The following is a 16,989-nucleotide window of genomic DNA, read 5'->3' as shown; positions in this document are numbered from 1 at the left end:
AGTCCCTAAGTCATATCTGACTCTTGCAACCTCACGGACTGTAACCTGTCAGGCTCCTCTGTCCATGGAATTTCCCAGGCAAGAATACTGGAATGGGTTGCCATCTCTATCATTAAATTGACCCAAATAATTAAATGGAAGGAATAATAACTAGAATATAAAATTGTCTCAATAAGTTAAAAAAGATAACTAATTTATATAAAAGACTTTAAATAATGTTAAATAGAACCAAAGTCATTTTTTGGTTATGAAATCAATGATTAAACTTCAGTTTATGTGAAAGTCATGTGATAAAATGCCTAGTGGTAGAAGGATAAAATAAAATTATATTCTAAAATTTATCTCATGATAAAACACTGCAGTGTGCTGTGCTTAGTCGCTCAGTTGTGTCTGACTATTTGTGACTCTATGGACTGTAGCCACCAGGCTCCTCTGTCCGTGGGGATTCTCTAGGCAAGAATACTAGAGTGGGTTGCCATGCCCTGGTTCAGGGGATCTTCACAATCCAGGGATTGAAGCCAGATCTGCCGCATTGCAGGCAGATTCTTAACCATCTGAACCACCAGGGATGCCCAAGAATACTGGAGTGGGTAGCTTACCCCATTTCTCCAGGGGATCTTCCTGACCCAGGAAACAAACTAGGGTCTCCTGCACTGCAGTGGATTCTTCACCAGCTAAGTTAGCAGGGAAGCCCAAATACTGCAATACTATTTATAAAAGAGCTATTTCAGATGGCAATTTGGGGTGCAGGTTCTAGGTAACAATCTTGCAGGTTTAAGCCATGATGACACCAAGGCTACTTTTAGGGATGGCTGCAGCAGCAGCAGCAACCTGGCCTAGATAAAAGAGTGATTAAACAGATAAGCAAATGGGGATCTGCTTCAGTTAAATATTAGAGCATCTGAGGCTTGCATTCCCCCTAAAGGAAAAGACGAATTAAACCAAAGTCATCTGCTCCAGCAATATTTGCCTTCCAATGTTACTTTCTTTGTTTAAAACAAGAGAATGTAAAGCAAGCCATGTTGATCAACATCAAGTTAAGAAGGGGACAAGAGGAGTTTAGCCATATACTGCAACAAGGGAAACACACAAAGGCCCCCAAAGGTTGCATCTAGGGCTAGACCTGCATGGTAGCATACTGTGAGAAAGAAACGCCACTCTAGAATTACATCAGTTTTGTAGTGACTTGTTGAGAAAGTCGCACACAATGGAGTTCATACTTATTCATTATTAAGGTTGGAAAGTTTTGGCAGCACACCTCAGAATCCATGTATGTGTTGATCTGAGGTTGCCATGGTGAATGTGAAGAAGTCAACTCAAGTTCAGCAAAAAAAGAGATTAGAACTGCCTTCTCTTTATATCTATGCAAATCCTCAAATGTTAAGACATACACTAATCACCCAACCTTCAAATTTGTTTCCAAGTCATACAGTTTGTCTTAGAAAAAAAATAAACTTAAAGGACCCTTTTAAACACTTGAAATGTACTTGAGTTAATAATCTATCATAGTCAAATATTAATACGAATGAATTACTTTTAGAAATGAACTGCATTTTTGCCAACTAACTATTATTTTGAGGATGAATGAAGACTACACAAATTTAAGGGATATAGAGTATGAAATATAAAAGGTTTCTGAACCTAGGGAAGACAACATCCAAAGAAGACATAATTTCCACAGACACAAAAAAAGAAGCGTCTAAGAGCTATTTCAAATGCTTAATGGTTAGTATCTTTACCACATCCAACACTATCAAGGATTGTAGTTCGGTTAAAATATTCCTATTTAGGAAGGAGTAACAACATGATGGTCAACACCTTGACTTTGGATGGATATTAAAGGATAGATACAAAAGATGAGAAACACATTTCCTATGGTGAATGTGCATTTCCTTTCTACTAAAGGAAATAACAAGGGGAGGAGGGAATTCTCTGACAGTCCAGTGGTTAGGACACTGCAAATTCACTGCGGAGGGTCTGGGAACAAGATCCCATAAGCCACATGATATGGTCAAGATAAAATAGAATAAAATGCTACAAACTTTATTTAAAAAAAGGCTGATTAGAGGATGGGTACTCATTGTGAAAAACTCTTAAAAAATAAAATTAAAAATAAAATGGTCAGAGACAATAGTGCTCACCAAAAAGTTCATGGGTTCCACTACTTGTCCAGCTTCCCTTGTAATTAAGTTGAGGCCATGTGACTGGTTTTAACCAATGGACTTCTAATGCTAAAAAATGGAATTGCTCACTTCCAGTTCAAAGGTCTTAAAAGCAGCAAGCCCAGGAGTCACATGTTGAATTCACGGTCATAAGATGGAACTAGCTTGGATCCCTAAGCCATTACTTATAAGGCAAGGACCCACAACAAATACCACATGTGTGAAAAACAAACTTTTATGTGTTTAAACCATTGGGATTTGGGGTTTTTGGTTGCCACGATACAGCCTAACCTTGGCAAAGACATAAAACCGATATACAAACTAATTAGAGAACAATTTTTTTTTAAGATAAGAGAACAATTTAATACAGACAACTATTAGATGGGTAGAGTAAGGTTAAAAGATTGGCAGAGATTGGAGAGGAAGTATTAATAAAAGAGGGTAATCTTGGAACTGTAGGGAGAAAATGGAGCACATTTCAGGGAGAGGAAACACTAAGAGCCAAGCAAAAATTCTAAAAATTGGGACCAAATGGAACAGGAAGTAAATTCCTCCAGAAATAGAGATATTTTTGTCATTAGGTGTCCCATGAGCCTGGTTGTCTTCTTGCTACTTATTAACCTAATCCAATGTCCCTTGTTAAAGGCTTAGTGATCAATGCTCAGGGTGTGAATTTTAACTTGAATAAATACTATAAAGGAATGCAAAAGTCTACTCAGTTTTTCAGATCAGGTTTTTATTCCACTTATCCCACAATCACTCAAGCTCTAGTCTCTCCAAGGGTAGAACCAGGAATTGTCCAATCCCCTACAGCCTCTTACTTCTGCTTCTAAGACCACAGTGATTTTTAGGGCCCAGAAATCTTGGTATACTGCAGTTCTACTCATTATTCTATCTATCTGTTGGTCTACCCACCTACTTATCTATTCATCATGGTCTCCCAGAGATCAGAACATCAATTCAGCATAGTTCATATCAGAGAGAGGCTCACTGTCTAATTGAATTTTGAACATTATTCTGTGAGGAATAGAAGATATACTGAGAAAATAAGGGATACCTCAGCCTTGATTTTAATAAAGATCACGTTGCAAAGTGTATAGTGAAGGAAAACTAACAGCAGGGAGGAGATTTTGTAGTTAATCTATAGCAATACCATATACACAGATTTTCTAGAGACTGAGGAGGAGAACTAAGAAGAATAGGTAAGTGAATGAAGATGAGAGGCTGTTAAGTCAAGGCTGACCCCCAGCTTTGGGTGACTGTATGAGTGGTAGATCTTTAAGACAAAAAATAGGAGGAAGTTAGCAGTGATGACTACTGAGATTAGTTTTAGATATCTGAAACTGGAGGTCACTGCAGGATACCCAGGAAGGGATACATTAGAAGATGAAGATTTGGAATTCAAAGCTCAGGAGAGAGGCCTTAAGTGGACATGGAGCCTTATCTACCTGGGTTGCAGACTATGGATAATGCCAGAAAAATTAATCAGATATACAAAGGATGACTGAGGGGATGTGAAGAATGATTAACAGTGACAGATGATAGAGAAGAATCAAGTTGAATAAGGCCAGCAATGTGATGACCAGTGGAAATGTCAATTGCAAGGTGGAAGACTCTTTAGCTTTCATTTAGGCCCTTGGGTCATTTTGTACAACTTGTAACTCTTTCCAACTGACCACTCCCTTAGCTATAAACATGCCCAGTGTTGAATGAAAGGCTCCACTTTTTAAACTGTCTTCCAACCCAACTATATCCAACTTGTTTACAACAACTTAGCCATTCCTACTAGCCATGACTTTCTGAACCACAATGGATTCTTGAGTAACACTGAACCAAGTGGAATCTCTTGTCTCCTGAAGAGAATATGGACTATTAACCAATGAAGCCATAAAGCTCTATAAAACCGGGGGTCAATTCAAATCACCTATGATTTATTTTACAGAGAGACTTGGAATCTTTAAGTTTGCCTTAAATCAATACTATTCACTTGCTTTAAATTTGGTTGTTGGGATGATTTCTCCCAAAGTCAAGTTCTCTCCTCTGTACAAAAGCCCCATTCAAGTAAACCATGTCTCCAGCCTCTGATATGTCTCATCCTGCCTCCTGCCCTTCTCCCGTACACCCGTTTTGCTCCAATCACATCACTCATGGAAAATTAATTATACTCATGGAAAATTAATTGCAAGCAATTACTCCTGGCTGTCAAAACAAAGAACTGTGCAAAAACTTAAACCAATATTGGGAACTGGGTTTCTCTGCAGACTAGGAAACAGCCCATAAAGTCTAGTTTGCCCGTGTCCTCAAAATACCACCTATTTTACCACACACAGATCTGCCAAGCTCAAACTTAAAATCCACCCATGACTACAGCCTACACCAGAACAGGAAGGGGTGAGGCTGAGAAGAGGATGTCAGGAGACTTCCAACTTTCAGAGGGTATCTGTTTGGCAGTGAGGGAGAAAAGGCTGCTGAGGAACAGACCTCTTTATTTCTAAGGGCTACCCAGCAAATCCTAACCTGAAGGCAAAGAAAGGGAAGACTCTTCCATACCACTAATTACCTGACTGTGGGCACTCAGTGCCACCAGTCTCTTAAAAATCTTGGACAGGAAAGGACAGAAAGAGGAGAGAAAAAGAATGAGGACAAGATGTGAAAAACAGAAGGAGAATGGAGGGCAATTTAAGGATGCAGGCAAAGAATCAAGAGAACACAAGACTTATGTTCAAAACTCCAAGAAGTGCTATTTCCTGGTGGTCCAGTGGTTAAGAATCCACTATTCAGTGCAGGGGTATGCATTCCTTCCCAAAAAATAGCTTCTTATCATAACACCTTGGATGAAAATACTGAGTTTTCATTGTATCCAGGCACTTTGCTATGCATCAACATTATTTCATATGATCCCTACAATAATCCTCTAATTTCATTTTTACGGATGAATAAATGAGATGTTTACACACTTTCCCCAAGTTCATGCAGCTAGTTAAGAGCTGAGCCAGATTTTTAATCATCTCTGCTTGACTCACAACCATTCTCCTACACTATTCCCTTTAGACTGCAAGAACCTTGCCAACTATGGGATCACTTTCTACTCCTCATAGACTGAAACTCAGAAGACAGGGCTATGGGACTGACAAAAATCCACTCACCTACTATAAGCAAATAACATGTTAATTGTCCTCAAAGGGGATAAAGGACAGAACACATAAAGATGAAACCACAGAAATATTAAGTGATAAGCTGCATCGGGTAGGCAGTTAAATAGTAATAATGTGCTGGTGTGCTGCACGCACTGCACCCAGTCGTATCTGACTCTCTGCGACCCCACGGACTGTACCCCACCAGCTGCCTCTGTCCATGGAATTTTCCAGGCAAGAATACTGGAGTGGGTCACGATTTCCTCTCCAGGGGATCTTTCTGACCCAGGGATTGAATCCCTGTCTCCTGTGCATCTCCTGCATGGCAGGCAGATTCTTTTAAGGACAGGACAGATAAAGATGGACCCACACACAAATATAAGTGATAAATTGCATCAGGTAGGCAATTAAAGGGCTTCCCTGGTAAAGAAACTGCCTGCCATGCAGGAGACCCTGGTTCAATTTCTGGGTCAGGAAGATCCCCTGGAGAAAGGATAGGCTAACCACTCCAGTATTCTAGGACTTCCCTGGTGGCTCAGATGGTAAAGAATATGCCAGCAATGTGGGAGTCCTGGGTTCAGTCCCTGGGTTGGGAAAATCCCCTGGAGGAGGGCATGGCAACACACCCAGCATTCTTGCCTGAAGAATCCCCATGGACAGAGGAGCCTGGTGGGCTACAGACCATGGTGCCTCAAAAAGTCAGACACAACTGAGCAACTACATACAGCACAGGCAATTAAATAATAATAAATGTATGTACTATTTCTATTTTATACCTTTGTAAACTGTTTCTGACCTTCAGAAACATTAGCAAGTGCTAATCTTGTCTCCTTTACCTACAGACCTTGAGCCAATTAACTGCATAAGCACAGTGACTCCCATCAGCACCTGGGCACTGCTCTTCTGAGGATGCAATCAGTCCAAGCAGGCAGGGCAGGCACAGTGCAGGTGCTCAACTAATGCCAGGCTCTTTCTCCAAGCACTGCCCAAGCCTGGCGTTGAGAGTGGCTCGAGGAGCCTCGCAAATACGTCTATGGAAGGAGCCGAATGAGAGGAATGCGCCGTGATCTCCATTTTCTAATAGGATTCACAAGTTTTGTATGATTGCCTATTTTCTGAACTGGGCTCTGAAATGAGCTATTATTCTCTGTTTCACTCTTCTTCACATTATCCAAAATAATTCAATGTCCACCTTTCCCTTTGGGAAAATCAAAGGTTGACACAGCTACCTTTTGAACTCAGGCTGTTAAAGATCCCTTTCTTCTGTTCAAAAAGTTTTACTGATTTTGAAAGGTCTTATTGATAAAACACAGAGAAACTCAGGGGAAAAGGACAAAGAGAAAGAAGAAGAAAGAGAAATAATAAAGAGGCCAGAAAAGAAAGAGAAGGAAAAGAGCCCAAGAGGGGCAGAGAGAGGCAAAAGGCTACTGAATGCATAATGGCCAACAGTGTTAGAAACTGTCTCAGGTTACAATCATGGAGCATTATTTTTAAAAACCAAGGGGAAAACATTTACACAAAATCCAAAGGATGTCCATTCTTTGTTAAAGGCTGGAAAATGACAATGTATTCAATTCATTAATTCATGAATTAGTCTGTGCACTGTTTACTCCTGGCAGCCTTAGCCTTTTGGAGATGAATATTTAAGAGAAAAGGGGAGAAATTCAAAAACCAAAGACAGAAAAAGAACCATTTCTTCCTGTTTTGTTTTCCAACTCTGTTTGTGTGCTGCAGCTATGTTTGTATAGTGTTGGCGAGATTTAGGGGAAGCGGGTGAATGGAACAGGTGGTAGGGAACCTCCCAAGTCCCTCTTGAAGCCCTCCGTCGCTCAGCTAGGTATAAAAGTCACAAGAATTTCAAACCATTTTCTAATTGTGCTCATAAACAATAGTGTCAAAAGCCGATATGTTATAATAAACACATATTTAGAGTAAATTAGGCCTTAATTATGTTGAGCAAGTTTTATGTTCTCATTAAAAGCCCAATCACAGCAATAAACATGACTTACCAGCGGAATTAACTCTGCTGCAATTGTCTACTCTTCCCAAACATTCTTTGTGTGCTCTGGCACCACACTTAACACACAAATAACCTTGAAAAAATGTTCCCCTGCAAGGGAAAATCAGAGAGTGATAGGTTAAAAGGTGCAAAATTCTGCCTCTAGAAAACCATTAGCGCCAGGAAGCAGAACAAGAGAACACAGCACTATGCAGGGTCCCCTTCAAGCCAATGGAGAGAACCTTCCTGGGTTCTGAAGGAACGGTCCAGGCACAAGGCCAAGGAAAGATCTGATGGATCCAAACTGGTAAGGCATATACCCATTAGAAAACATTCTGACTGGGACCCTAGGGAAGCCGAAACATTTGGCAGTTACACCAGTTCCTTTAAACTGAAAACCAAGACCACGCCAACTGACCTCAGGAGCATCTGGCAGACTCTGCAGGATGTAACCCGGGTGAAGGTGTGCATCTTGAACTCGTGGAAGTTGGAGTCTGCATAGTCTGGTCTTATGTTGGATCTAGACAAAAGGAAAGAGGTAACATCCTCAAGAAAGCTTCACAACACAGCATCAGTCTAAGTTCATCAATTTTACACTGGGTAGAGAGGTGATTCAGACAAACAGGCTATTAAATACACAATGTTTTTAAGCCAAATGCTTTGCATTAAAATAGGTACCAAAATCTGACTGTGTGAGCACCAGCAACATATAGACTGAAGCAACCGAATCCGGCTCAGAATTGCATGTTCCCAGGGAACTTTACAGACTGGCCACGTAGGTCAACCTGCCAGGAAAAACACAAAGCCTCAGGGATATTCACGCTGTGTGATGATTTCTTTTTTCTCTAGCCACATCACCAAAATAGAAACTAGCTGCAGGGGGCAGGAGGGAGGGGAAGGGGTGCTGCATTTCCACAGAGTTCCTGTCGAAATAGGTATGTGGATTATGTAATGATCTATAAAAGTGAATGCAAATTTCCCAAAAGAGTTCAAACAAAGCATCAGTCTGATCATTAAAAATGTCTTCCTTAAAAACAACCCAGAGTTCTGGCAATCTAAATAAAAGGTAAACAAAATTACTTTATCATTTATATTCTCTGTATATTATACACATATGCAAAAAAAAAAATACTAAGCGTACTGCAAAATGACATTCACTGTGCATTTACTCTGTGCCGATACTGTGATAAAACACAATGTGCTCATCACACCTCACTTAACCTTCACACCAATCCTAACTGTGTGGCACTAATCAATTCACTAGTTTACAAACAGGGAAATAGAGGCTTGCGTGCGTGCATCCGAAGTCATTTCAGTTGTGTTTGGCTCTTTGCAACCCCATGGACTGTAGCCTGCCAAGCTCCTCTGTCCATAGGATTCTCCAGGCAAGAATACTGGAGTGGGTTGTCGTGCCCTCCTCCAGGGAATCTTTCCAACCCAAGGACTGAATTCATGTCTTGTATGTCTCCTGCACCGGCAGGCAGGTTCTTAACCACTAGCATCCCATGGGAAGCCCCAACAAAAGTTTACATTAAAGGAAAAGGCAGAGCTGGGAACTCCAACCCAGGTCTGTGCTCTTAGCCACCAAAATTGTAGTGCAAGGAGGAATTCAACAGTATTCACCTTCATATAATTAGATTTTTGTGTTAATAAGTATATGGGAAACTGTTAAGTTTAGTCATTTCCAGAGGACTTTTTATATTATTCTTAATTTGTCCATGTTACCAAAGAAAGCAGAAAAATTATGAAAGGATAAATTAAAAATGAATACAGATCAGAGGGACCCCTAGAAAGCTAAGATGAGGCTGAGATGTTACATGATCTGCGAGACTGTAGGAAAAGTTTGAGATGAGCCAGGATTTCCCCTTTTATAGAACACAGCGACTCTCAAGCACACACAGCCTTGGCATAATGAAGCATAACACAGGCGGGCAACCAGGCATCAATCTCTGAGGTACCAGGAGAAGCCTTACGAAAAAACATTCACAAAGGCAATTGGAGTAGCAGGCAGTGATGCAGAAGTGTCAGCAAGGTCAGCCTTGCAATCCATCTGCTGAATATAACCGTGCTAAAAATGAAATCAAATATTAGTGCCATCTGGGATTTCTCTGCTCTGTGCTTCTGGCGACCTCACTTTTTAGGAAAGTGTTCCACTGCGTGCTGCAAAGGACGGCCATTTCCATGGAGGCATTTTTGTGTTGCTGATTAAAAATTACAGAGTGTTTCTTCAGGAAGGGAAACATTGAAGAAAAGAGAATGATCTAGAAACAAAATTCTTTTCACATTGTTTCTTGAGTCCATACAGCCAGGCATTGATATGAGCGTGGAAACCCGTTTCCTCAGCCAGGGAGGCCCATTGTCCACCTCTCTCTGAGCACCAAGGTGACGCAGTGATAGAAGAACTCTCAAACAGCAACTTCGGTCTGGCAAACTTGAAGAATTCATCAGCCTGGAGTTTCAGAATACAAGTAGGTCTCCTTCAGGCAGGAACTCAAGTAAATAGATACAAAATAGCTAAGAATTTAATTAATTTTAGAAGTCTACCTAGAACATCTTTCTCTTAGGGTCAGCCCAAGTCATATGTGTGTGTTGTGTGTGTGTGTGTTTACCATTTGCATTTAACATTTTCACCAACTAACTAGGAATAAGCTGACTTTTCAGAAGATAAAAGCTGAGAGCAAGATTACACTGAAAGGTTAAAAAGAAAAATCTTACATAAAGAAAAAAAATAGAAAATATTGTTGACAGTAGTTGCTGTAAGTTAAGCGAGACTTGAAGATGTATGGTAGAATGGTAGAAAGAACGGTTGGAAATTTGGGGCTAGTTTTTAACTTAACTGCATATTATTTTAAAATTTTTAAATCAAACACTAAAGAATAAAAGTTAACTCTATGACCCTGCTACTGAGGCACTACAGAATATAAAAGCATGGTTGAGAGCAGGAATCTGAAATCAGACCACCTGGGCTTACATCCTAACATGCAAATCACTAACAGGGTGACCTTGGGCAAGTTAACAGTACAAAGCAGGAATACTAATAAAATCAAACTCGGAAAGGAAGGCAACTTACGTGAAGTGCTTAGGACGTTGCCTAGCCCAGAGCTAGTGTTCAGTGAGTCTTGGCTCTAATTTATAAATTGCTGATTCTAATTCCACATAATAATGATGTAATCAGGACAATGCTTTTATGAGCCTTGGGACTGAATCTCTAGAGGGTCCCCATTCTCCTAGGAATTTCACTGCAGGACGGTTGTATGTTCAGTGTCCTTGGGACCAGGAATCCATATGTAATGATTTAAGCACATTAAGAAATAGGGTTACTCAGGAAAGGATACGTATGCAAAAAGTCCAGGGAATTAGATGAAGTCATATCAAACACCAACTAAAGATAAGAGAGATGTCAATACACATGGGGATGCAGAAACCAAAGACAGTAACTTAGCTGAATGGGAAAGCTGGAAAGGTAGGCTGAAGCAGAAGAGGATAAAGAAACATCAGGTTTATAGATGTGATAACACAAGGACAGAAATGATCAAAAGTAGAATGTATTGCTGCCGCTGCTGCTAAGTCACTTCAGTCGTGTCCAACTCTGTGTGACCCCATAGACGGCAGCCCGCCAGGCTCCCCCATCCCTGGGATTCTCCAGGCAAGAACACTGGAGTGGGTTGCCATTTCCTTCTCCAATGCATGAAAGTGAAAAGTGAAAGTGAAGTCACTCAGTCGTGTCTGACTCTTAGCGACCACATGGACTGCAGCCCACCAGGCTCCTCCATCCATGGGATTTTCCAGGCAAGAGTACTGGAGTGGGGTGCCATTGCCTTACACCTCTAATGTACCAGGCACAGTAATTGACTCTTCATATATTTTTTTCACATTTACTTCTCACAATAAACCTATGAAGTAGAGTGATTCATTCACTTCACACTTAAAAGCACCTACATGTAGACAAGCCCTGAAGCAGGAATAGAAAGAAGAGTCCCTGAGCTGGAGACCAGTGGGTGAAAAGGGGGGATGTAGGAGTGAGCAAGAGTGGCTGGCAGGGCCAAGGAAAGAGTTGATGTCTTCAACAGGGATTGACGCCACATTTTCACTAAGTTGCTTCAGTCGTGTCTGACTCTTTGTGACCTTATGAACTGTAGCTCACCAGGCTCCTCTGCCCATGGGATTCTTCAGGCAAGAATACTGGAGTGGGTTGCCATTTCCATCTCCAGACATCACATTTAGTTGACCCCTCAAAATCTCTATGACTACTATGTAGAGAATTCCTTGCAGTGCAGCAAAAGTGGACAGAGCAAGCCCAAGTACGGGGTTGCGCTGACTGCAGATGAGAACTGGACTTGTAATAGGTCAGCTCACTTGCCTGGTCATACAGCTAGAAAAAAAGGATTCCATTTAAGTAACTTGCTTTGATATACTACAGTTTACTTATGAGAACTTGGGTGGAATCTCATAGATTCCATTTCTTTTGCTTCATTTCAGTTCAGTTCAGTTCAGTTGCTCAGTCGTGTCTGACTCTTTGCGATCCCATGAATCACAGTACGCAAGGCCTCCCTGTCCATCACCAACTCCTGGAGTTCACTCAAACTCATGTCCATCGAATCGGTGATGCCATCTAGCCATCTCATCCTCTGTCGTCCCCTTCTCCTCCTGCCCCCAATCCCTCCCAGCATCAGAGTCTTTTCCAATGAGTCAACTCTTTACATGAGGTGGCCAAAGTATTGGAGTTTCAGCTTTAGCATCAGTCCTTCCAATGAACACCCAGGACTGATCTCCTTTAGGATGGACTGGTTGGATCTCCTTGCTGTCCAAAGGACTCTCAAGAGTCTTCTCCAACACCACAGGTCAAAAACATCACTTCTTCGGCACTCATCTTTCTTTAGGGCCTACTATTAATACAAGTAGGCTTCCCTTGTTTAATCAATTAATCAAATATTTATAGAGAAAGGCTTACTGATGCTCTTGTGGCTCCTATAACCTTTCATGATCTTCTCTGACTGTCATCTTGTCCTCTGGCTCCATGTGGTAGCCAAGTTGAGGACCATACACCTCGCCTAGCCTGGGCAATCCTCTCCATCCTGCAGATCTGCATTTCAACCTCAGGCATCTCAAATGCAGCACACACAAAACTCAACCCCACACCTTTCCTAACATACCTGACTCTTTTTAAAAAAAAAAAAATACAAAGCCTTGTTTGGAGGGCTGATCTTTAATACATAACAGCAATGGAGCTGCTAAGTATGAAATCCTGATATAACACATCTGATCCCAATCAAATTCTGATTTCAGTCTATTACCATTCACTCCTTTCAGGAGAGAAACTCAAAGAGGCATAATGAATTTTTCCCTTTCCCTGACATTCTCTACATTTTCATTTTCTCTTAACCTCTCCTCTGCTCCAATTCCCTCTTCCCTGACACCCTGACCAACTTCTACTGATTCAACTTTAAAAATACTTCCTCTAAAATGCAGGTTCCATTCTCTCTTCTCACTTCCTAATTCAAATCCTCAGTATCTCCCAACTAAATTGTGACAATGACCTTCTTAATTATTCCATCTCCTACTTTCTCTATTTAAGGCCATCTTTCCTACTATTTCCAGAATCACTTTTAAGAATGAAAATATGATATGTCACTCCCTCCTTTGAATACATCTGCTGATTCCTAATGCCGATGGGGATAAAGATAAATCTTCTAACAATGGCATGAAGAGTTTTTAAGCTCTAGCGTTCGTTAGCTACCACTCACCTGCCCCTTCTTTCCCAAACACTCACAGTTCAGTTCAGTCGCTCAGTCGTGTCCAACTCTCTGCAACCCCATGAAACGCAGCACGCCAGGCCTCCCTGTCCATCACCAACTCCCAGAGTTCACTCAAACTCACGTCCATCGAGTTGGTGATGCCATCCAGCCATCTCATCCTCTGTCATCCCCTTTTCCTCCTGCCCCCAATCCCTTCCAGCATCAGAGTCTTTTCCAATGAGTCAACTCTTCACATGAGGTGGCCAAAGTACTGGAGTTTCAGCTTTAGCATCATTCCTTCCAAAGAACACCCAGGGCTGATCTCCTTGCAGTCCAAGGGACTCTCAAGAGTCTTCTCCAACACCACAGTTCAAAAGCATTAATTCTTCAGCGCTCAGCTTTCTTCACAGTCCAACTCTTGCATCCATACATGACCACTGGAAAAACCATAGCCTTGACTAGACGGACCTTTGTTGGCAAAGTAATGTCTCTGCTTTTCAATATGCTATCTAGGCTGGTCATAACTTTCCTTCCAAGGAGTAAGAGTCTTTTAATTTCATGGCTGCAATCACCATCTGCAGTGATTTTGGAGCCCAAAAAAATAAAGTCTGACACTGCTTCCACTGTTTCCCCATCTATTTCCCATGAAGTGATGGGAGCAGATGCCATGATCTTCATTTTCTGAATGTTAAGCTTTAAACCAACTTTTTCACTCTCGTCTTTCACTTTCATCAAGAGGCTTTTTAGTTCCTCTTCACTTTCTGCCATAAGGGTGGTGTCATCTGCATATCTGAGGTGATTGATATTTCTCCCGGCAATCTTGATTCCACCTTGTGCTTCTTCCAGCCCAGCGTTTCTCATGATGTACTCTGCATATAAGTTAAATAAGCAGGGTGACAATATACAGCCTGTATATTGTCCTAATATGTCCAAATATTTCCTATTTGGAACCAGTCTGTTGTGCCATGTCCAGTTCTAACTGTTGCTTCCTGACCTGCATACAGGTTTCTCAAGAGGCAGGTCAGGTGGTCTGGTATTCCCATCGCTTTCAGAATTTTCCACAGTTTATTGTGATCCACACAGTCAAAGGCTTTGTCATAGTCAATAAACAGAAATAGATGTTTTTCTGGAACTCTCTTGCTTTTTTGATGATCCAGCAGACGTTGGCAATTTGATTTCTGGTTCCTCTGCCTTTTCTAAAACCAGCTTGAACATCTGGAACAAGCCATACACTATAAACATGCAGATCTTATCCAATTTCTCAGTCATATTCTTGTCTATAATCCTGGATTTTATAATCCATTCACTCTAAATGTTTCCCCTAACTTATAACTGCTAATTTACCTGGTTACTAACTTAGGACCCGATTTTAAAAAATGAGACTCCTTTGAATATTTTCTTTGGGTCCACATGATTAAGATAGTGATTATCAGTATCATCTGGATTCTCAAAGTACTTTTTTGGTTTTCTAGTACAATATTACCTTGTATTCGAACCGCTAATTATCTGCTTCCAACAATCAGAAACCTGTTCAATGCTATTTATGTCTATATTACCAAGACTTAGCTCAATGTTTCCTATCTATATGTATTAAGTTTACAGCATTGAATAAATTAACAAATATTCCTATCTATATATTAAGTATTCTGCTACTTAAAGGGAAGAACTAAAAAAAGTAAAAGTATAGTTGTCATACCCTCAGAAAGATATCCACTGAGTTAGAGAAGCAAAAACTCATATCCATGAAATAACAAAACCTATAATTAAGGATCAAAAAAAAAAAGCAGAAATCAATTAGTGGCTAAACAATAAGAGAAAATCAATAGTGTTTCATGGATAAAGGAAAGGGAGAAAATGGCATAATTTTGGGGAGAAAACAAGGTTGAAAGCTCAACAATGAATATCAAGTGTTCATAGAACAACAGCAGATACACCATCTGTGACATTGTAATAGTTAATATTATGTCTCAAGCTGACTGGTCCATGGTTGCCCAAATTTTTGGTCAAACATCATCCTGGGTGAAGATATTTTTGGACAAAATTAACACTTAAGTCTGAGACTGAGTAAAGCAATTGCCCTCCCTAGTGAAAGTGGGCCTCATCCAATCAGTTAAAGGCCCAAATAAAATAGAAAGGCTGACCCTCCCGCAAGTGAGAATTATTTCTGCCTGACTACCTTTGAACTGGGACACAGACACTTTTGCCTTCAGACTCAAGCTTAAACAATGGCTTTGTCTGGGTCTCAAGTCTTCAGGTCATAGGAAAGACCCATGCCATCAGCTCTGCTGGTGGCTTTTGAAGTCATACTGGACAATACATCTTTGGCTCTCCTGAGTCTCCAGCTTGCTGACTTACCCTAGAAATCTTGGGGCTTGCCAACCTCCCTACATGCATAAGCGAATTCCTTATGACATATAATACATGCACACACACACACACATACATACATACATACATACACACACACACACACACACACCCCATTTGTTTTGTTTCTATGAAGAAATCTAATACAGAGACACTAGAAAGTAACATTAGATAGGACTGCTGTTCTTGTTCAGTTGCTAAATTGTGTCCAGCTCTGTGTGCCTCCATGGATTGCAGCATATCAGGCTCCTCTGTCCTCACTATCTCCCAGAGTTTGCTCAAATTTATGTCCATTGAGTCAGTGATGCTATCCAAGCATCTCATCCTCTGCCACCCCCTTCTCCTTTTGCCTTCAATCTTTCCAAGCATCAGAGTCTTTGCCAATGATTTGGCTCTTTGCATTAGGTGGCCAAAGTATTGGAACTTCAGCTTCAGCATCGGTCCTTCCAGTGAATATTCAGGGTTAATTTCCTCTAGAATTGACGGGTTTCTAGGTCCAAGAGACACGGACTTGCAGTCCAGGAGATTCTCAAGAGCCTTCTCCAGCACCAGGATTCAGAAGCATCAATTCTTCAGTGCTCAGTCTTTTTTAGGTCCAACTCTCACATCTGTACGTGACTACGGGAAAAACCATAGCTTTCTCACAAACTCATGTCTCTGCTTTTTAATACGTTATCTAGGATTGTCATGGTTTCCCTTCCAAGGAACAAGTGTCTTTTAATTTCATGGCTGAAGTCACCATCTGCAGTGATTTTGGAGCCCAAGAAAATAAAGTCTGTCACTGTTTCCACTGTCTCCCCATCTATTTCCCATGGAGTGATGGGAATGGATGTCATGGCTTTAGTTTTTTAAATGGTGAGTTTCAAACCAGCTTTTTCACTCTCTTCTTTCACCCTCCTCAGGAGGCTCTTTAGTTCCTCTTCATTTTCTGACATTAACGTGGTATCATCTGCATATCTGAGGTGGCAGATAGGATTACTGGGCCCAATTATCAAAGGAGGGGATAGAAACAATATTAAAGTTCAAATTTGTCAACCTCCATAATATTTTCCTTGACACCCATAAGCCGACTTAATATGAACCACCGAGGCTTTTCACTAATTTTGTGCAACCCCTAAAAGAAATCATCACTTAGCATAAAAATTGCTTGTCTGCAGGTCCATCTTCCTGCTGGCCTATGTGGTGCTTGAAAGCAGGGGAATTGACTTCTCCTTTTTAACTTGTCTCACCTTTACAGTTACCAAACATTCAACTAGGAAAATGAACTGCCAGGCATTTATGGTTGAAGGAAATCAGAAAAATATGCTTTTCCTATAGCATTTAATTTACTTTTCAGAAGGCTGCCTTTGCCGCATTGTCAGATGGAAATTTGGACAGAGTACAGTAGATATAAAGACATTTTTACTATGCCAAAAAATTTTATCTTCCATATAAAATAAAGCTGAAGAAAAACATAATGCTTAACCGAATTTCACTTAAATGCTATAATTTATGTTTATTCACCTACAACCTCTCCTTTGTGAGAAAACAACATTTAATCTTTTCATAACAACTACAATTCAGTTCATAGATACAAATATATTTCAGTAGAA

The 16,989-nt window shown here is 40.7% G+C and overlaps 1 protein-coding gene across 1 annotated transcript in view; it reads right to left on the bottom strand.

Moving 5' to 3' along the window:
* The window catches only part of VAV3 (vav guanine nucleotide exchange factor 3), a 434,748-nt gene that overhangs the window by 152,513 nt on the left and 265,246 nt on the right, over nucleotides 1-16,989 (bottom strand). The window contains exons 16-17 of the mRNA XM_070779927.1: nucleotides 7,714-7,815; nucleotides 7,306-7,406 (exon numbers count right to left, since the gene is read on the bottom strand). Coding sequence (XP_070636028.1) covers nucleotides 7,306-7,406; nucleotides 7,714-7,815 — 203 coding nt within the window. The remainder of the gene's footprint in view (nucleotides 1-7,305; nucleotides 7,407-7,713; nucleotides 7,816-16,989) is intronic.

The sequence above is a fragment of the Bos indicus genome, chromosome 3 (assembly GCF_029378745.1).
Source record: "Bos indicus isolate NIAB-ARS_2022 breed Sahiwal x Tharparkar chromosome 3, NIAB-ARS_B.indTharparkar_mat_pri_1.0, whole genome shotgun sequence".
In the NCBI taxonomy this organism is placed as follows: domain Eukaryota; kingdom Metazoa; phylum Chordata; class Mammalia; order Artiodactyla; family Bovidae; genus Bos; species Bos indicus.
This window is presented reverse-complemented; position numbering and strand designations above follow the sequence as displayed.